This window comes from Chelonoidis abingdonii, chromosome 6 (genome assembly GCF_003597395.2).
Source record: "Chelonoidis abingdonii isolate Lonesome George chromosome 6, CheloAbing_2.0, whole genome shotgun sequence".
NCBI lineage: Eukaryota > Metazoa > Chordata > Testudines > Testudinidae > Chelonoidis > Chelonoidis abingdonii.
Window position 1 is genome coordinate 93662942 of NC_133774.1, and position 21675 is coordinate 93684616.

The 21675-nt window shown below is 39.9% G+C and overlaps 1 protein-coding gene across 1 annotated transcript in view; it reads left to right on the forward strand.

Annotated features, from left to right (window-relative positions):
• The window catches only part of FRMD3 (FERM domain containing 3), a 229575-nt gene that overhangs the window by 119821 nt on the left and 88079 nt on the right, over positions 1-21675 (forward strand). Inside the window, exons 4-6 of the mRNA XM_075067252.1 lie at positions 12509-12587; positions 18001-18098; positions 21214-21337. Of these exons, the coding sequence (XP_074923353.1) occupies positions 12509-12587; positions 18001-18098; positions 21214-21337 (301 nt within the window). The remainder of the gene's footprint in view (positions 1-12508; positions 12588-18000; positions 18099-21213; positions 21338-21675) is intronic.

Here is a 21675-nt window from a genome sequence, read left to right on the forward strand (position 1 = left end):
AAAAGAACTGAGTACTCTGGCTCTGTTGTGCACCCAATCCTTTTCAGACTATAGAAACAAGACACAGTGGCAATCAAGTTGGAGTCTTCTGCCTTGTGGCAATGCAGTGTGAAGGCTGGTCCACACTGAAAAGTTACATAGACATTGAATGTATCTCGGGGGTATGAAAAATCCACCTCCTCCTCCCCACGAGAGACTTAGTTAAAATCGAACTAACTCCGTGTGTAAACAGTACTAGGTCAGCATAAGAATTCTTCCATCGACCTAGCTACCTCCTCTCAGGGAATTGGATTGTCTACAGTGACGGGAGTATCCCCTCCCATTGCTGTAGTAAGTGTCTACACAGAAATTCTACAGAGGTGCAGCTGCATTGCAGCGTCTGTACTGCTTTAGTGTTTTATGTGTAGACACAGGCTTATACGATCAGTTCAGTCCAGTAATCTCAAATGTTGGATAATTTCAGTGGGCTGCTAAATACCAGCAACAGTCAAGCAGAAAATTACAACACGTGACATTTGGCTATCAGTTAATTTAAGGGTAGTCCTATTTTAAAAAGTCCTTTTTATTTCTCCCCCTCCCCTGTCCTGTCCCCACGTCCATCTTCTCCCCTCTCCCCCAGAAGGGAGCGAAAAAGAGTGAGGTGGGAGGGAAAAGGAGAGTGACACAGAATCGTAGGACTGAAAGAGACCTCAAGACGTCATGTAGTCCAGTCCCCTAGACTCCTGGCAGGACTGAGTATTATCTAGACCATCCCTGACAGGTGTTTGTCTAACCTGTTCTTAGAAATCTTCTAAGATGATAGCAATTTCACAGCCTTCCTAGGCAATTTATTCCAGTGCTTAACCACCCTGATAGGAAGTTTTCCAACCTAAACCTCCCTTGCTGCGATTTAAGCCCATTGCTTCTTGTCCTACCCTCAGAGGTTAAGGAGAATAATTTTTCACCGTCTTCCTTGTAACAACCTTTTATGTACTTGAAAACTGTTTTGTCGCCTCTCAATCTTCTCTTCTCCAGTCTAAACAAACCCAATTTTTTCAATCATCTCTCATAGATCATGTTTTTAGACTTATAATCACTTTGTTACTCTTCTCTGGAATTTCTCCAATTTGTCCATATCTTTCCTGAAATGTGGCCCCCAGAAGTGGACACAATATTCCAGTTGAGGCCTAATCAGCACAGAGTAGAGCAGAAAAATTACTTCTCGTGTCTTGCTTACAACATTCCTGGTGATAATTAGGTTGACCAGATGTCCTGATTTTATAGGGACAGTCCTGATATCTGGAGCTTTTTTATATGGCACCGATTACCCCGCACCCACCCCATGTGCCATCTGGTCATCCTAGTGATAATACATCCCAGAACGATGTTTGCTTTTTTGCAACGGTGTTCACTCATATTTAACTGGACGTTTTGGTTTCTATTCACTCGGAATTAATCAAAGATTTCTAAAAAGTTAGATTAAATCTTTTCACATTTGTTTGAGGTTCCTATTTTCCAAAACCTTGCCTGCTCTTTAGCTGCTAAGTCAGCCAAGTTGCTTTGAAAATGTTGTTATGGCCTGGATTATTTTTTCATAAATGGACTGATGACAAAGTCTTGTTCAGTAAGCAAAACTACTTTGATTGTCAATGATTTCCTTCCAGGAGTCTGTGGAGACTTGAATTCAGTCATTGGGATCTGCTGCTTGTTTTACCCAAGAGTGTTGTCAGCCTGCTTTATTTATGACAGGAGGGAGAATTTTGCCCACATGCCCTTAAAGGCATAGTCTTTTTTTTTAAAAAAAAAAACCTGAATGCTTCAGTGTAGTGTTTCATTCCATTGGGTGGTAGAGTTCAGGTTACTTATATATGAGGCTATTTAATTATTTTAAAATGTGGTGAGACTGAAGAGGTGATATTTAATGTTTTCCTTGATCTACTGTGATAGACCCAGGCCAGTTGGGAACAGCAGAGTAGTAGAAGGAGGATATATTGGCCACTGGATAAGCAGTTTTCTGTTCCCTGAGTCACCAGAGCAGGGGCTGCTCCAGGCTAATGAGAACACCTGACTCCAATTAATCTGCTAAGAGTCAAGTGAGGCTGTTAAGCACCTGACTCTGGTTAAGGCCCCTCTGATGCTATAAAAGGGCTCCCTCCAGTCAGGCCAGAGGGAGCCAGGGAGCTAGAGGAGAGGAAGTGCGTGTGAGGAACTGGGAGCAAGAGGCATGCAAGAAGCTGAGAGTGAGTAGGCATACTGCTGGAGGACTGAGAAGTGCAAACGTTATCAGACATCAGGAGGAAGGTCCGGTGGTGAGGACAAAGAAGGTGTTGGGAGGAGGCCATGGGGAAGTAGCCCAGGGAATTGTAGCTGTCGTGTAGCTGTACCAGGAGGCACTCTGGACAGCTGCAGTCCATAGGGCCCTGGGCTGGAACCCGGAGTAGAGGGTGGGCTTGGGTTCCCCTCCAAACCTCCCAACTCCTGATCAGACACAGGAGAAACTGGACTGGACTGTGGCCGCTACTAGAGGGGAAGGTCTCTGGGCTGTTTCCCAAACCACAGGGTGAATCTGTGAGGCGAGCAAATCCACCAATAAACGCAGGACCCACCAAGAGGAGGAACTTTGTCACACTACTATGCCCCCCACCTCCCAAAAAGAAGGTAATTTGTAAGCAAATGTATTGATTGGAAGATAGAGTTCCTTCAAGAACCTCCAGCTGCTGGAAATTGGGGCTGGATGGCAGGTAATGGATCACTCGAAATTGCCCTCTTCTCACAGCAGGGACCTGCAATTTTATTTGTCAAAGGCCATGCACACGTGTGTCATCATACCAATGATAACTAATAAACACTTTTAAAAAATCCCCCAAATTAATGTGCAGGTTGGATTTGATTTAAATCAGGAAGACTCGATTTAATCATGGATTTCTACATAAAAGTGCATTCTAGTTGGTGGTTATAACCTTAATACATATTCTTCACAACTCAGATGTAGGTTTCATTTTTAGAAAGGTACACACTATACATTTTTAAAGTGACTTATTTTGAAAACTTTTCAGATTAGTTTTACAGTTATATCAGAAAACAAATGATTATTTGGTTATTTCATTTACCGAAGGTAAATGAAGCAGATTGTTCATCTCCCAATCACTTCATAAATATCTCCAATTCAACAGGTTAATCATAAATATTTGGAGGATTTTCTTGCCATGGTATATTAGGAGACGAACATCACCAGACAGACATTTAAATTTTTATTTAACTAAAACAACGACATTATGTATTCTGGATTTTTTTCTTCAACAGCAAACATAATATTTTAACAAAACAAGCTTATGAATTTTTGAATTTTGTTAAACAATCAAGTTTTTTAAAATCAGGTTTGTTTTTGTTAAAATTGTTTAACTAAAATAGTTAAATGAAATTTTTTGTTTTTAAAAAAACAAAAAAATTAAATTGACTATGTCAGCCAGGTCAATATGAGAATATTGCTTCTGCCGCTAACTCGGTTGTCTTCACCTTCATTTTCCTGTTTGTTCATAGTCTGGAAAAGAAACAGGCTTTCCTGCTTTTTCAGGTCCCAAATGATTTCTCAATTTGGAATGAATTTGCCCAAAGGAAGGAAATATTCTTTCCACACCGGCAGAAGAAGCTATTGCTCTTAAAAGTGAGATTATCACTTCAGCAGTCTCTGAATCCAAGTGCTTAAGTGACTTCCACCAGTTCACTGGTGTGACTTTCTTTAAAACATCAGCAAACACATATTTCTTGAATGGTTCTTATTCCTAAGCTGGATCTCTTTTACAGCCTGCTGCCATTATAGGTTTTCCCTTCTAGCAAGAGAATGGTATGGTAGACCTCAAATCAATGATGGCTGCTACACTCAGAAAGACCTCAAGGCTTCTGGAATGTGCTGCTCAAACAGTTTCACTTTAGTTTCTACTGCCTGTCTCCCTTCTCACATTTATCTCCAGACTTCTTCTCCTTGTCCACATCTGTTCCGCCCCCAACAATCTTCTATTCATTGAGCTTTTTGAAACTTTGCACTTTTAGAGAGGTAAGGGATTGACTCTGTGTACACAAATTTGCAGAGGGAAATAAGGGTGAGGTCTGTTTCTCACCTCTATATATTTATTTACATTTATTAACATGCTTGTTAACAGCAAAAATGTTTTTATCCCTGGAGAGACAAATCCACAATTTGAGAACTGCAAAACTAAGCATTTCTGATGGTATCTTCTAGACTGAGCACTGAGTCCTATTGGGTAGATAGAAAGATTAACCTAAATAATCTATACAAAAGCCACTGGAACCCCATAACATTGGGTCCCTAATCCATGAACTACTGGAACTCATTTACAAAGCTTTTCTTAAACATTACGTGAAGATAATCTCATACTATAGAATTAGAATTTATAATCCCTATTCCCTGATGAGATACATTATAGCTCAAAAATATCTTAATTAAAACTATCTCAAAAAGCATTTTTATCAAAAAAAATCCAATTATGTAATTTTTTTAAACTATTGATTGATTTTAAACTAATGTGTATTTTATCCAACAAAAAGCATTTATGTTCTTGTATAAATCAGCAATATCTAATGTATCTCAGAGAGGTTCAGATTCAAAAGACGGTTTTATAAATTAAGGGTATTCAGTAAATAAATGAAATCATGATTCCAGGTGAGCCGGAAGAAAACCTGAGATCAGTAGAGGATGAGGAGTGTGAAAACAGGAGCAAGGAAGTGGTTGGTAAACAGATCATATAGTACGCTCTCCAGTTAAAAACTTCTGTGTTGGGGGACTGGAGGAGAGGGATGGCAGAGAGTATTTTATATGAAGTATATTAGATAGAGACTTTATGTAAAAAGTTAGGAATAATAGTAAGCATAATACAGAGAATTCAGAAAACAGTGATACACTGTCATGAGGGACATCTGTTTCCTTATGGTGCAAAAATAGGCTGTTCTTACTACTAACGATTTATAATGTTCTAAACTTAATTGACCAGTGAGATTTAGATAGAGCAGAAGTAGAGAAGAGCATGGAAAAAACTCCTCTGTGTCCCTAAGCAGACTGTTTACTTGATCTCAGCTGGCATATGTGGGGATTTAATTTTCCTCCAGCACAGTACCAAGCTTTCTAGATGTTGTATTCACAGAGTGCAGTATTGACGAGCAGACAGGAATGGATGGGAATAGTTTTCTTATGCATATTTTATCAGACTAGATTTCTTGGTGTTGAATAATACATAAAACAATTCAAACATAATCCCTATATTTAGTCATGTTACATAGCTATCATATTTCAGCAGCCATACATTCAATAGGTTATAATGATTCTTGTAAGAAAGTCTTAAGGTACACCGGATAAGTGTTGTTGATTCTTACTGATGCTCTGCAATTTCCTCCTCTTTAACTATGGTAAAAGTGTTCTTTATATCTAGTAAGAATACCTGGAAGTGGGAAGGAATCTCTGAACATGCTCTGTTTTGTCATGTGGCAATACAATAGCCTGTCTTGGAACAACACAGTATGAATGCTGCCACAGCACCCAGTCTTTCTCCTAGCATATTACTTTTAGTTTTCCACCTTCATTAGTAAGTGGAGTGCATCAGAACATATGGTGCACAAGTTCTAAGTATACCCCCTTGCCATTTTTACTGCCCTTAGTTCTGCCTGTGAAAGGAAACATGCTGTGTTAGGCTTTGAAGGGTTTCCAGTTTCTTGAACTACTGCCAGTTTCGTTTTGTACTGGTTAAAAATCCGTCCAGAGCTAGCAATCAATAGGTTTGTGCTGCACACTTCAGATTTCTTGCCAATGGGATCAACTTACGCTGATGTATTATTGGAAAATTCTCAAAGGTGCCCCTTTGGTAAGTACGGTAGACGTGTCTTTGTAGAAGTAAGAATGACATTTTTTTTCTCTTCTGTACACATCTGTCCTTGGGGTGAATTTGCTATTTTAAGAGTCATAAAGAGAAAGCAACACTCCCTCCTCTCACCTCCCAAAATGTTGATCTATAAGGTTTCCTTCTCTCTCAACCACCCCGCCAAGCTTCTTGAGGTAAATTCTGCCCTTGGTTATGCCAGAATGGCTCCTGCTGACCTCAACAGCAGTGCTGAGTGTATTCAAGGATGCTATTTGTCCAACCTTTTGTTTGTTTTTAAAGTAAATTGTGTGTGTACGATATACTGTAGCCATTCTGTAAACTTGGCTCACTGGGGAGAAACATCCAGTACTATAGGGTCTAGTGCCCAACTGGCCTTTATAATTGTTATGGAAGGAAATTATATGGTAGAAGGAAGAAAATCCATGGAGATCAGTTCTGTGGCTTGATTGGTAACACACTGCATTACCATGCACAAAATCAGAGTTCACATCAACCTGGCTCCTAGGATGAGCTGGAATGATATTCTTGGCAGGGGGCCATTGCAATTTGTTAATCTCTCACCACCTCCACTCCTAATGACATTGCTGTCTGGGAGTATAGTAATTTGTTTGCTATGCCAGCCAAAAGGGGTCAGGCAGCAGCTCTCTCAGAACATGCACACCTAATGCTCCCGAGAAGAGATGAAGTTAGGTAGTCCAGAATGAAGAGAAATGCAGAAGTTAGACCTGTTCAGAACTTCATAACAAACTCTTAAATCAAGCAAAGCTCACCTGACTTTCATTGTTGCAGTGAAACCTAAACTAAAGGCCAGGTTTGTCTAAGGCAGTGATTCCCAAACTTTAACAACCTGTGAACCCCTTCCACTAAAATGTCGTCTTGTAAACCCCCTCCTAAAAATGAATATTTCCAGGGATTTTTCTCCTTTACCTGAGTATAAATTTTATAAAAGCAGTGATCTTGGAAATATAACATTTGTTTTTATGACATGCTTATTGCACACTATTTATTAATTATTATTGATCATTACAGTATTTTTGTTACATTATGAAAATGGCAACACTCTTCCAAGATCTCACTTTCATAACTTGTATTGCTTTGAATAAGCCTGTTATAAGACGAGGCTCCTATGTTTCATCAAGGAGTATCAGATGTGAAACCAGCATGAAAGTATTTAGGAAGCTAGGGTATGGCTACACTGGCACTTTACAGCGCTGCAACTTTCGTGCTCGGGTGTGAAAAAACACCCCCCTGAGCGCTGCAGGAAACAGCGCTGTAAAGCCTTAGTGTAATCAGTGCCGCAGCGCTGGGAACGTGGCTTCCAGCGCTGCAAGCTACACCCGTAGAGGATATGGTTTACATGCAGCGCTGGGAGAGCTCTCTCCCAGCGCTGGCGCTCCGACCATGCTCACACTTCAAAGCGCTTTGAAATTTCAAGTGTAGCCATACCCTAACTTAAAGAGTTCTTCCTACACAAGCTTTCAGGTTTTGGGCAGTCCAGGCGAACAACGCACATTACAGCAAAGCTTAAACTTGTTCTTCATAATAATTTTAAAAACAATACTAGCTGCCTATTTAATTTTAAAAACAGCAAAAAATATCCCCCTCCCTTTCCATTTCTTATAAGGAGTCTTGAAGTTTAAATCTCCTCAGTGTGATAGATATGCTTGCTTTGATCTGCTTAACTCTTGGAAGTCCAGGGGCTCCAGGCTGCTGGCCCCATGGTGCCCGGGGTTCCTGGGGACCACTCTGTCCGCCATTAGGGAATTTTTTCCCGAGAAACCCTTGTAACATTTCATGAACCCCCAGGGGTTCATGAACCCCAGTTTGGGAATCACTGGTCTAAGGGTACATTTATATAGCAATTAAACCCTGCAGCTGGCCTATGCCATCTGATTTGGGTTTGGGCTGTAAGGGACTGTTTAATTGCAGGGTAGACATTTGGGCTCAGACTCTAGGACTCTGGGCTCTAGGAGCCTGCAAGGTTGGGAGTCCACAAGCTTGGGCTGCAGCCTGAACCCAAACATGTACACCACAATTAAACAGCCCCTTAGCCTGGGCCCCATGAACCCAAGTCAGCTGGCATGGGCCAGCTATGGGTGTCTAATTGAAGTGAAGACATACCCTAAGTGCTCCGAGTTTTAAAAACTGTCTGAAACTTGATTTTACTTGAGTTTGGTTCTAACTTTTCTGCAGATTGTTAGAAACAGACACTGAGAGAAAAAATGAGTGGACATGACTCCATGCAAAGCAAAATGGTTAGAAAGGGTTTGCATGAATCCTTGTTTAAGTAGTTTTTTTTTAAATCCTATATTCCTTCCCGTATGATCCCTTCCAAGGTTTGTTAAAATACTTTGAATCATTAGGTTTGTCAACAGGCTGTGCTGTCTTCCTATGTGTGTTGTACAGTAATTGACGAAGATCCTGTGATGTGGAATTTATGGTGCATTTGGTATCCCTCTCCTTCCCCTCTCCCGAAACGAAAACCAAAAAAACCCACCACATACAGACTAGCATCCTCTCAGGCTCACTTACATGTGTTCAGTAAGTGGACTGCATAAACATTTGATTTACTTGCCAAGAGGGGAAGCAGAATAGTGGCATATGTTCAGGATTCTCCAGAGATTCTTCTGCAGAGTTGATGAACAATAAAAAATATTTGAATACTAGACCTTTTTAAAGCCTGCTAGCTTCTAAGATGTTAACACTGCCCAGGCAACATGGAACATCACTGACGTATGCAGAAAATTTTCTGCATACTTGCATTCTCAGGAATACAGAAATAACTTAAACATCTGCTTTTGGACTTCAATGCCTGCCTCTCTTCCATGTTGTCAGTTGAAAGGAACAGTGTTATTGGGGGTATATATGGAGCCCTGTCGCTCTGTCGTCATGCAAAGGCAGCCTGTTTAAGAAATCCTGCCAGTTGGCATGCTTCCCTGTTTGCCACCCATCCACCTGAAGTTTCTGGATTCTTTTTTACACCTGCTTTTCACTAGTTTGTGTTTCAAGAGGATTTTTCGTATATAAACAGCTGTTCTCCAGAATAGGGTTGCTTTTGATGATGATCGCTCTGTGAACAAAGTGACTGAAGAAGTGAGTGTATAGATTTTTCTTCGGCAAGTTCTTCTCCTAAAACTGTCTAGTCAATTCTTTCTGCCTTGTATTTGAAAAGCAGTGCTGTTCAGGTGGGTTTGCTCAGAAAGATTTTTGAGACAGATACTCGTACACCAGTGTGTGTACTGATGCTTAGATTCAACTAACAACTTCTTACGATTAAGTGTTGCTTTAGCACATAGTATGGTCTGCAACTGGGTATAAATACAAACATAAAAATGATTTGCCTGGAAACATGCCAGGTAATGTGTAAAGTTCCTTCACGTGGAATTTGTCTTGATTTACTGCGGCTGACAGTTTCAATGTATGGTGTAATTCAAGTGGGTTTTATTCCATTTAGTTCCTTCGCCGCCTGAGTTCTGTTAGTATATAAACTGGTGAATTAATAACGTCATTGTGAGGAAGTTGCACCCAATGCAATTCTCTGTGCTAAAATCCTTTGAAATAATTATGAATATATTTAAACAATATGGTAAAGCCTCACAGGAGGAAATCATGACAAAGCCTTAGGGCATTTTTTCTGCAGCAGCTGGTCTTTATCTGAAAGATAAAGGACTGCTCTAAAAGAAAAGCCTTATAGCTGCTATAAACCCAATTATATTTTCCGGCGGAGGGGGGAGGAGTTTGTGGAGAAATTTTCTTTTGAAAATGAAGTTCTGTTTTATTTGTCACTGTTTCCATTTCTAATGTTTGAGTGATTGGTTGAACTTAATTCTGTTTTAGGAAGGTGACTGGCAAACTTGACAATCATGTTTCCCCTGAACCAGTAATGTTTGTTGCTGTTCTTGTGGTCCTGACTGCTGTCATAAAATGTATAGGAATGTGTGAGAGATGATTATTTTTTCTTGCTGTTGACTTCAGTGCATAATATGCACACAATGAGGACTCTACAAGCTAACCACTTACAATGAAAAGATTGTTTACTAGGATTTACTAGGCTTATAATTATTTTAAAAGTAAAATGGAGGAAAGAGAGCTTGTATGAGTCCTGCCCCCCCCCCCCACAAGAAAAATGTTGATTGAGTCTATCTTTATCAATGTGGGGGGAGGAAGAAGAGTACTGTACCTACTAACCTTTGATTCAAAGAAATATAGGATATCTTGTAGATACTTTCCTGAGATTAGATAGGGCCACATTCATCTGAACAACACTGTAATTAGGATCATAGGACAGTTCACTTCATATACGTACTGAAGTACAATCTCTTTATCATGAAAGTGCAACTTAAAAATGTAGGTTTTTTTGTTATATAATTCTACTCAAAACCAAAACAATGTAAAACTTCAGATCCTACAAGTCCAGTCAGTCCTACTTCTTGCTCAGCCAATCGCCAAGAGAAACAACTTTGTGTATATTTATGGGAGATAATGCTGCTCAATTCTTAATTACAGTGTCTCCTGAAAGTGAGAACAGGCATTCGCATGGCACTGTTGTAGCTGGTATCACAAGATATTTACGTGCCAGATGCGCTAAAGAGTCATATACTGCTTCAGGCTTCAGCCATCATTCCAGAGAACATGCTTTCATGCTGATGACGCACGTTAAAAAAATGACGCATTAATTAAATTTTGTGACTGAACACCTTGGGGGAGAATTGTGTCTTTCCTGCTCAGTTTTACCCACATTCTGTCATATTTCTTGTTATAGCAGTCTCGGATGATGACCTAGCACATTTGTTTTAAGAACACTTTCACAGCAGATTTGTCAAAATGCAAAGGAGGTACTAATATGAGATTTCTAAAAATAGCTTCAGCACTCAATCCAAGATTTAAGAATCTGAATTGCCTTCCAAAATCTGAGATGGATGAGATGTGGGAGCATGCTTTCAGAAGTCCTTAAAAGAGCAACATTCTGATGCAGAAACTACAGAACCCAAACCACCAAAAAAAAAAATCAGCCTTCTGCTGGTGGCATCTGACTCAGATGATGAAAATGAACATGTCTTTCTGTTCTGCCTTGGTTTGTTATTTAGCAGAACCAGTCATGAGCATGGATGCATGTCCTCTGTAATGGTGGTTGAAGCATGAAGGGACATATGAATCTTTAGCACATCTGGCATCTAAATATTTTGCGTCGCTGGCAGTAACAGCAGTGCCATGCAAACTCCTGTTCTCACTTTCAGGTGACATTGTAAACAAGAAGCCGGCAGCATTATCTTCTGCAAATGTAAACAAAAGTGGTTGTCTGAGCAATTGGCTGAACAAGAGGTAGGACTGATTGGACTTGTAGGCTCTAAAGTTTTACATTGTTTTATTTTTGAATGCAGTTTTTTGTACATAATTCTACATTTGTAAGTTGCACTTCTATGATAAAGAGATTGCACTACAGTACTTGTGTTAGGTGAATTGAAAAATACTGTTTTTTTACAATGCAAATATTTAGTCAAAAATAAAGTGAGCACTGTAAACTTTGTATTATGTGTAATTGAAATCAATATATTTGGAAATGTAAAAAACATCCAAAATATTTAAATAAATGATATTTTATTATTGTTTAACAGCAGGATTAATTTTTTACTCGCTTGACAGCCTATCTATCTAATCAGTGGTGGTTCCTTCTGACTGAATAAGTCATGGTCTCTTACTTTCACGTTAGTAGTGCTCTGCTCTTGTGGTTTTCTCACCCTAGCATGATTATCAGAAGAGGATACTTACTAGATAATAGGCCTCCCCGGGCTGCAGTTACACTTAAGTGTTCACTGGATGCTACATTATTGGAATAGAACTACAGAATCTCCCTGCTGCTGTATTAAGGCTTGAAATAAGAAAGTATAAAGCTATGTTCATTAATATACTATATATATTTGTGTGTATGTGTGTATAATAGGCAAATACTAGAATGACAGCTGAAATACCAATTTAGTGAAAAAGATATAGATTGTGTTACTGTAATTTTACTGGAATAATTAAGCACTGCATATATCATCTTTGGAGAGATTAAAACATCAGACTTAATCAAACCCCATTGCTGATACAGTAATTCAGTTTGAGATCTGATTATCTGATAGTGATGATGCACTCTAATTACAAAACAGTTCAGATACAAGTAAGTTGTTTGCAGACGCTCTTAAAATGTACAAATGTAATTCAATGAATGGCTTGTTCTGTTTTGTAATCTAGACATTACCATTAGCAGAAAAAATAGTTATACGTGACATATTTGCACTTCACTGCAACAAGATAGGAGATTAAAGCTTCCAAATTACTATGTTTGTTGACATGAAAAACAATTACATTTTATTCCACTGCATGGGTTTGAGCAGTAAATACCGTGAGGTTCAAAACCATGTAATAATTGATTTGCGTAGTTTGGCTGGATCCTGCATATGGTTTGGGCTTTCCTGTCATATGTTTCATTGAATTTTTTTTAATGTTTTTATTTGGTGCGCTGCCTGATATTGCAGAGCTAATCATCTCCATAGGCTATTTCGTAAGAATGTTGAAAACTTCTCCTGGAGTGTGATTGAGGTGGTGATCTTTGCTGCTGTTCTCATGCCTTTTTATTTTTTTTTATAATGTTTCAGCTCATCCACCATATACCATGTGCTTTAGAGTGAAATTCTACCCACATGAACCCTTGAAGATTAAAGAAGAGCTCACCAGGTATTTTTTCTGTCTGTGCATTTAATGTAAATCTTTACCAACTCAAGAAATCATGTATTAAGTTGCAGGATTGGTCTCCCTTGGTTCACGGCAAAATGTAACATCACACATACTGTGCTAAACATTTGAGCTGTTGCTAGCATTTATTTAAACATTTATCTTTCACTTTTCCCAGCACTCTTTGGGAGATTAACTGATGAACATAAATGAGTGGTGACAGAGCATGGGTTCCAGCGGAATGCACCATGGATTGAGGCAGTCAGTGGTTCAAATAGGGGACTTTGAATTAGGATTTATTCTTGGCTCTGCCGCTGACGAGCAGTATGGCCTTGGGTAAATTTGTTCTGTGCCTCAGATTCCTCATCTTAAAATAAGGAGGATAATACCACTGTGGTAGCAAAGCTTAATTTAGTAATGACTTGATACTGCAAATATAAACATGAGTAGTCCCACTGAATTTACTCACATGTGCACATGTTTGCAGGACTGGGTACAATGTTTGTAAAGGACTTGGAGACGTTCCTGAGGAATGTCTCCATAGAATTGCTGCATACTTTTTATTATTATTACTCAGCTGATTTATACTTTCGGTTGTGAAGCATGCATGCATTCCTGCAGAGCACAGCAGGTGTGGTGGTCGACGGCTGTTACTAGTCTGAATTTTTTACAATAAATTCTTTTGAAGATGCCTCTTTGGAGGATAAGGGTTGCTATCTTTTTTTATTTTATTTTATTTTTTTAAGTAGCCCTCACTTGTTTAACATGTATGTTCTGTTGCCATGGATATTTTCAAAAAATGTATTGGAAAAAATTGAGGCGGTAGTGGCCTCTTAATCTCTGCACCAGTTTTGTTTTTCAGGAGTGCACATATGCCTCACAACTAGGAATGCAATGAAATAAGTCATATTGTGGAAATTCTCAAAGCACTTCAGTAACGTTGTTCCCAATCCTGCAGATTCTTATACAAGTGAATAACTTGATGCATTGGAATGGTCCAATTACTACTGAATATTGTACTGAAAGATGTAGTAACAGATTGCATTCTGCTAAATGCTATGTTTTTCCGGATATGTATGTATTTATACAGCAGACATAGAATGGTGTTCATATTACATTTACTTTCCTTTGGTAAAATATTAGAACTAAGTGGTTTACTGGACAGGGGACTGAGAGTTAGGATACTTGGGGTAATCATTAGTATCTTTCCTTGGACAAATCTGTGTGTCTCTGTGTAAACTTGGTGTAACCCTGGGGCATGCAACAAACTTTCTGCAAGGCTTCTTTAATTAATCTTCATAAAATATTTTGAGGCCATATAATGGAAAGTTTTTGTATAAGGGCAAAGTATCCATATGCATATTACACAGAATGCATTCTTTTAATGTGTATTATAGGTATGAAGCAGCTATGGTATGTAAGTAATGCTACTTGATTTATTTTGCTATTTATAAAACTTTTTCAGTTGATCAAAGCCTTCTCTTGTCTTTGTTGCTTTCTTTTAGGAACTATGCACTGTACAGGGCCTAGAGAGGCAATCAAAATTTCACCGCTGTAGGCTTTTTGGGAGGGATTTTGGATTAATTTAAAAAAAGTTGTAATTTTAAAATCAAATTGCTGTCCCAATTTTTTTTACCTACGGTTCTTATAAGTATCAATTAATATAACTATAAACTGGAAGATGCTAAAGGCAAAATACTCTTGATTTTAGCTTAGAAGCAATACTAAAGGAAAAATAATCTCCTTTTCATTTTAACTTTTGCATTTGACAGCATTTTATGTATAGTCCGTTTTGCTCATTTCTCCATATTGTCATTTTGGCAGTTTTTCTTGTTGCTTATAAGGGTCTTTCACATGGAAATAGGGAACAGGAAACATTTCTAAAAATAGGAAAATGTAATTGTATAACTACATAAGCTCTGAGAGTTTGCTGCAGCAGCAGCTAAAACAGGAGGCAGTGTGTGGGATTATAAATGGGAGCTAAAACCTCCTCTATCTAAACTAAATTAAGTGACTTCATTTTCTTCTTTCAAAATGACAATGGATTAAAAAAAGATAAAAGGTGTCAGTGTTTAGCAGTATGTAAACAGTTGTTTCCTCTTGACCCTAACTCCCTCTTTCAGTAGGACATCCCCGCACATGCACCGTACCTTTCCTTGCTGGTGAGTTACATCTCTTGTTTTCAGATACTTTACTTGAAAAAAATTAAGGACGTTCTGGCACGATGACCTCTGCCCCAGTTGTGCTCCATAGGAGTGTGCCTCTCTTGAAAAGTCGTGGAGTCAGCTGAATCATAATGATAGTATGCTGCACTCTTGATAGCACCTGGAGTCTGCAAATATCAGAGCACTTTACCAAAGGTTATTCTCTCACATATTCAAGCAAGATAAATGTATCTTGCTTAAATATGGAAATGGAGACACAGCAAGGTGAAGTAGCTTGCCTAAGGCCATACATGAAGTCAGTAGAAGACTCCGGGATAAAATCTGGTCTCTCTTCTCCTAATCTCCTGTTCTAATCGCTAGACCCAAAAGCAAGCTTGCTCATAGACACAGACTACAGCTGTATGACAAGGGGGAAAAAAAAGGGTGAGGTCCTGTAGTGCAGAGATGGATTAGGGGTTTGTGGAGCGTTGGGCCAGAGCAAGTGGGGGTCCTTCCCCACCCCTTCAGCCTCAGTCCCCCGGCACTCCTGCTGCCTAGCATAGTCTAGCCTTGCCCTGCCCCACCTGCCTGGCACTCCTGCTGGGGTGTGGGGTCAGGGCTTGGGGGCTTGCCCTACTTCCTGGCAGGAGCACAACAAGCCCCCGCGCCCTGACCCCGCTCCCTGGCAGGAGTGTTGGATGAGTCAGGGTGTGGGGGTGCCCCAATTGGCTGGGGCCCCTGGGCACAGGCCCCATTGGCTCAGTGGCTAATCCACCATGGCTGTAGAGCACAAATTATGAATTCTAGCTACAGTTCTGAGTATTTCTCTTTGTACTTAGTTTTGTACTCCCTCCACAGTGTGTACAATGGCATTTACTGTATCACATCTCTTCAATTGTTTGATACACAAGGTTAAATCTGACATATGCTGACCCTCTCTAAATGTACAATATGAACTACTTTACATTGTAGTCTTTACAAAGCTTTATAGAAATTAATTTTTAATAGAATACTCTACAATCATCAAAGAGAGATGGATGGATAGATGGGAGAGGGGAAGATCTTTCACAAGAGGTGGTCTCATTTCCCTTGCTTTTGAGTGCCAATGTTTAAAAAAGTCCTATCAGGGTGTTGGCTTTTTTTCACTTATTTAAAAAAAGGAAAGAAGTGATAACGGGTGTAGAATTTAAATAGGAGTTAAAAGGTCTGGTGGGTGCCACCAACAGTGAAGCTAATAGGTCTCTTGTTAGATGTCTGCTTAAATGGTGGCTACACATGTTGAAATGATAAAAAATCTGTATGTAAATTTAACTATGAAGCTGCAGGTGGCTTTAATTGTGTAAAGTGTTTCAAACTGCTAATGCAGTGGCTCTCAACCGTTCCATATTGTACCCCTTTCAGGATTCTGATTTGTCTTGCCTACCCCAAGTTTCACCTCACTTAAATTACATGCTTACAAAATTAGACATAAAAATATAAAAGTAGTGTCAGCTTGCTATTACTGAAGAGTTCCTTACTTTCTCATTTTTACCATATAATTATAAAATAATATACGGTCTCGCATGATATACTTATCGATAAACTGGGCAAATACAGTTTAGATGGGGCTACTATAAGGTGGGTGCATAACTGGCTGGATAACCGTACTCAGAGAGTAGTTATTAATGGGTTGTGGAGCCCTGAAAAAGTCACTTTTCAAAAGGTTTCTAGGTGGGGATTTTTGTGCAGCACTAGAGATCAAACTATTGATATGATTTGAGTCAAAATGGTCTCAATCTGTCAAGCTTTACCCGAGGTAGTGCTTTGAAATTCACTAACTCCCTGGGGGATCAAAAATTAGATCAGTATTCAAGAACATGTTCACTTGCTTAGATGTGTAGTGTGGAAGGATTGTAATTATGCTTGCACCAATAAAAAAATTTTTTTAGGCAGCTGCTTTTTGGTTACCTGGGTAGTTTAAGGGAATGTGCCAACGCCTTTTCCTCTTGTGATTACCCTTTCACTGATGTTTCTAGTTGGAACTTTTGTAATCTTGTGCAATGACAATCTAATAATTCATGTTGCTTGCTACAAGTGGTGTCTGTTATAATATATTTTATAGGGAGGTTTACTGTGAACACAGCAGAATAGTCAGGTGGTCTAACGAAAACTTTTGTTATTGGGTGGAGAGGAGCTGGAGACCAATATTGTATCAGGTGGTGAGGATGAGGTGGGGGTGGGGACAGGAACAGGGAGATATATTCTGGCTGTGGAGGGCGTGGGACATGAGGATGTGTGTACAAAAACCTTAAATTGGTGGTTTAAGAAAATCTATATTTTACTTGTCTTGGGAGTGGACCCAAGTGGCTAATCTGTCCCGCGATCGGGAAGTAATGTGGTGTTTCCCAAGATGCACAGTGTAGAGGTTTAGAATTCACAGCACAATGCCTTGACGGCTGATGGAGCATAAATGTGTGTGCTGCCAGGGTTGCCAGTCTGTGGATACTGGGTGATTCCTGGATCATGACATTGCAGTAGTTTGTGGGAGAGCAAGGAGTAAATGAGGACATAAGGATTGCTGATTACAGTCTGTTTGGGGAGAGAGGTGGCCTGCATTGGCATCATGTTCTGCCCACTTTGCAGAGTCTAACTAGTGACTTAAGAGGCAGTGACCTACCAGATTTCTGGTGAACGTGGCATGGGCAATCTCCTTCTCCCCACTTTGTCCTTTAAATAGTGTTAGAATCCTGTGGGTGACAGTGAATGGCTTGTAAAAGGAGGTGAAGATCATGTATATTTCAGTAACTGTGGGATTGCCAGAATAAAGGTATTTTTTTTTATAAACGGGGCATATTGGGGCAACTTTTACACTTCATTTCCTGGTTTTCAGAAGTTTGTTTGCTTGGATAAACATTCTGAAAGGGGATGACATACCTACAAACATCCTTTCTCTGAGCTAACATAGTTTTTTGACATTAAAATTACAATAGGATTCACCTTATATTGTGCTCTTCATCATTCTCACAGTAAAGTACTGTCACTCTTGTTTTCCCAATTATATTTTTCCAGAGGGAAATCAACAGCTCTCTTCTTCTCAGTAGTCTAGTTTTATTACAGGTCATACCTACCTTCTCTTTCCTCTTCACTGCCTTTCATGCAGCAAGTGAACGACCCAGAATAGTTGTCCACAGTGATAGTCTTGGTGATAAAGTAAATACAACATAAAAAGCTCACAACAGGGCCACCTCACTCTTACTCTAAAGTGCTTTTTTTTTTTTTTAAATATATTGCAGATATCTTTTGTATCTACAAATAAAAAGGGACATTTTCCATGGTCGTTTGCTGTGCTCGTTTTCTGATGCTGCCTACCTGGGTGCCTGTATTGTCCAAGGTAAGTACAACCCACAGCACATTGTGAATTATTTCAGCACCTTGAGAGTGGTATTCAATATAAACAGCTAAGGGTTTAGAAGCATATTTCAGAATCAGGTATAAAAAATAGTGAGCCATTTGTCCTTATGTCACTCTCTCTCTCTTTCTCTGAACTTTGACATGTGCTTCAAAAATGAATGGGGTTCAGAAGTGTAAGAAACCGCAACAAATTAGGACATTGAAAAAAAAAAAAACTAATCTGGTTAGGTTTTTATATGAGAATATACAGTATTTTATGTATGGTACTCAGCTCTACCTAGAAAAGAAATCAAGATTCTGTTCCTTTATATTTCTGAATATAAACATTCAATTCCATATGAATGAAACAAAAGATAAGTTAATTGATTCAAGGGCAGTGGTTCAGATTGCATTTTTCCACCTTGAAACAAAAGAGATCTGAATGATGGTGGGACCCCAGGGAAGAGGGAGACAAGTAGATTACCATAGTCATGGGGTCTCCATCTCTAGATGATTGGAGTACCATCCTCATTTCCTTTACGCCTTGGTGGCCAATCAAAGGCTGTACTAAGTCAGTTTTAGAAAAGCTAACGAGCACTATAAGATGTGGCCTGTTTGTGTCTGTGTTAACTGAGGAATGGGCATGAGCGAAAGAGTATGACAGACATTCCAGAAATATTGGCGATGCTGGAAATTCCTAACACCAACTTAAAAATGCTAGAATAGGTTCTCCCTGGCTGTTCTGTACTGACCTGACTTTTTAGGGCCAAATTTTGAGGAAAAACTGAAGGTGCACATGCAAAACCTGGATATGTAACTAGATTCTTATATTGATGCAGGCAATTATGAATGCACACATAGATTGCTAGTTAGATGTCTGTCTGGACACTTGTGTGCACAGATACCCGATATGTAGGCATGCATTGTACTGTAGTAATTTGGCAGCAGTGATGTGTTGGAAGTACATCACCAAACTCTACCATCAGATTGTGGGACTCTGATAATTACATTTCCCCTAGCATATGCCAGGAAGTGGCCAAACACCTGGAAGGGGATAGGTCGTATAAAAAGAGGGGTATGTGATGTAAATGCCAATTTTTTGCCCACGTGAATAGTGTATAAGGAAAAAGAGCTCAGTTGATTTCTCTTTTGAAATAATCTTCTTAAAATCTTGGTAATATTTCTAGAAGTGACACTTCTTTCTCTTTATCCTTTTATGTTGTTCTTAGTAAATAAAATTGAGTTATTTACTAATTTTGTTTACTACTTGCCTTAGAAATTATTGTGAAGGACATTATAAAAAACCCTAAGTGATTAGCATATAGGGTTGCCAACTGTGTAATTGCACAAACCCAAACACCCTTGCTTTGCCTCGTCCCCAAGGCCACGCCCCTGCCATGCCTCTTCTCCAAAGCCTGGCCCCTGCTCCAGCCTCCCATCACTCGCTGTCCTCTACCGTCACTCACTTTCACTGGGCTGGGACAGGGATGGGGTACGGGCTCGGGGCGGGGCGGTGAGGCCAAGGGGTTCGGAGTGTGGGAGCGGGCTCCGGGCTGAGCCTGGGGCAAGGGGTTTGGGGTGCAGGCTCTGGGAGGGAGTTTGAGTAAAGGAGGGGGCTCAGGGCTGGGGTAGAGGGTTGGGATTCAGGGGGTTCGGGGTGTGGGCTCTGGGAGGGAGTTTGGGTGTGGGAGGGAGCTCAGGACTGGGGCAGGGAGTTGGGACGCAGGATGGGGTTTGGGATGCGGGCTCTAGGAGGGAATTTGGATGTGAGAGGGGGCTCAGGGCTGGGGAAGAGGGTTGGGGTGCGGCAGAGGGTGGAGGCTGTGGGAGGGAGTTGGGGTGTGGGAGGGGGTTCCAGGTGCAGGCTCCATCAGGGCAGCACTTATCTCTGGTGGCTCCCAGAAGTGGTGACATGTTGGGCAGCAACTCCTAGTCTTCCAGACAGCTCTTTGTGCTGCCCCTGCTTGCAGGCACCACCCTCAGAGCTCCCATTGGCCACGGTTCCCTGTTCCTGGCTAGTGGGAAATGTGGAGTTGGCGCTCGGGGCGTGGGTCATGCACAGAGACCCCTGTCTCCACCTCTCCATAGGAGCCCCTGCTGGACATATCGCCGGAGCCAGGGCAGGTAGGGAGACCGCATTAGCCCTGCTGTGCTGCCCTACTTTTAGCGGCCTAAAATCTCTCATTTTGGCTTTAATAGCCTCTGGGAGATAGAGAGAGACTCCTGGCCAACTGAGAGGGTTGGCAACCCTATTAGTATGATCAGCAGGAGTATATAAAGGTTTGGAAAAAGAGGTTCTATATTCTGCCTCCAGATTAGTACGTGCAGCTTTTGCTGCATTAGGGAGTATTGTCCCTAATGTACAGTATATCCAAAGCCAGAATGAGGCCCAGAGCTTGATAGCAAAGGTCAATAAGGCTAAAAATATGTGCCTACTACTACGCTTCTGAATTCATATTTGGACACTAAATAAGTGGCCTGATTTTCTAGAGAGCTGACCACCCAGCAGCTCCCATTGAAGTCAGTTGGCCAAATTCACCGTTACCATAAACTGGTGCAAATTCACTAATTTTAGTGAGCACAGCTTTTGTGCTTATATATTAGGGCAGGATTAAACTCATTTACTTCAGTGTGGTTACACTGGAATAGGTGAGAGGAAAATCTAGTTCAGAGTGTTTTGGTCTGTTTTATTAAATTGCTTGTCAACAGAGTGATGAAGGGAAGATGTTTGTTTTAACTATATATTTTTCAGAGCATGTTATCACCAAATAATTATTTTCAATTACCTTTTTATAATCAAAGTGCAAACTGTAATTTGAAATTAATTTATTGGATGGGGAGGAGTTTGTGATCCCTTAGTAGTAATGTACATTTCTCAAAGACTAGAATGAATCTCTCCAGATATTTTGTAGCCTTAGTTTAATTATGAATGCAACAAGTTTGCTTTGCTTTGGAATACAGTTTATTGAACTCTTACTAAATTTGGCAACTTTCTGAATGACTCGTGGAGGTTGAGCTACAGGAGGACATATGCATTCACTGTCTGTGTTCCATCATTAACTTACTCTTTAATTTAACTCATTCTGCTGCTTTGTTTTGTTTTTTAACCTGTCCAGCTGAGCTTGGTGATTATGATCCTGATGAACATCCAGACAATTACATTAGCGACTTCAAGATTTTTCCCAAACAATCACAGAAGCTGGAAAGGAAAATTGCTGAAATACATCAAAATGAATTCAGGTAATTTAGAGTGCTGCTTGTGAAAGAAGCAGTTGTAAATTGTCTGTGTCTACACAGTATGCGTAAGCCTTGTGGTTTCTGGTTTTATTATTTGTTTTTAAATTCTCAGGAATGTGTTGATAGTTATTTCAAGAATTAAAAAATGGGTGAAAATAAGTGCAGAAAATTAACTTAGCAGTGTTCTAGGTGAATATCAGGTTTAATATTGGGGATGGGAGGACAGAACAAAAACAACAAACAGAGAACAATAAAAGTTTGTGTATGTATCTAAACACTACAAAAATAAAACTGCATTTAAAACTAAACCAATTCACTGTTGATGACTTGTGCAGTTACAC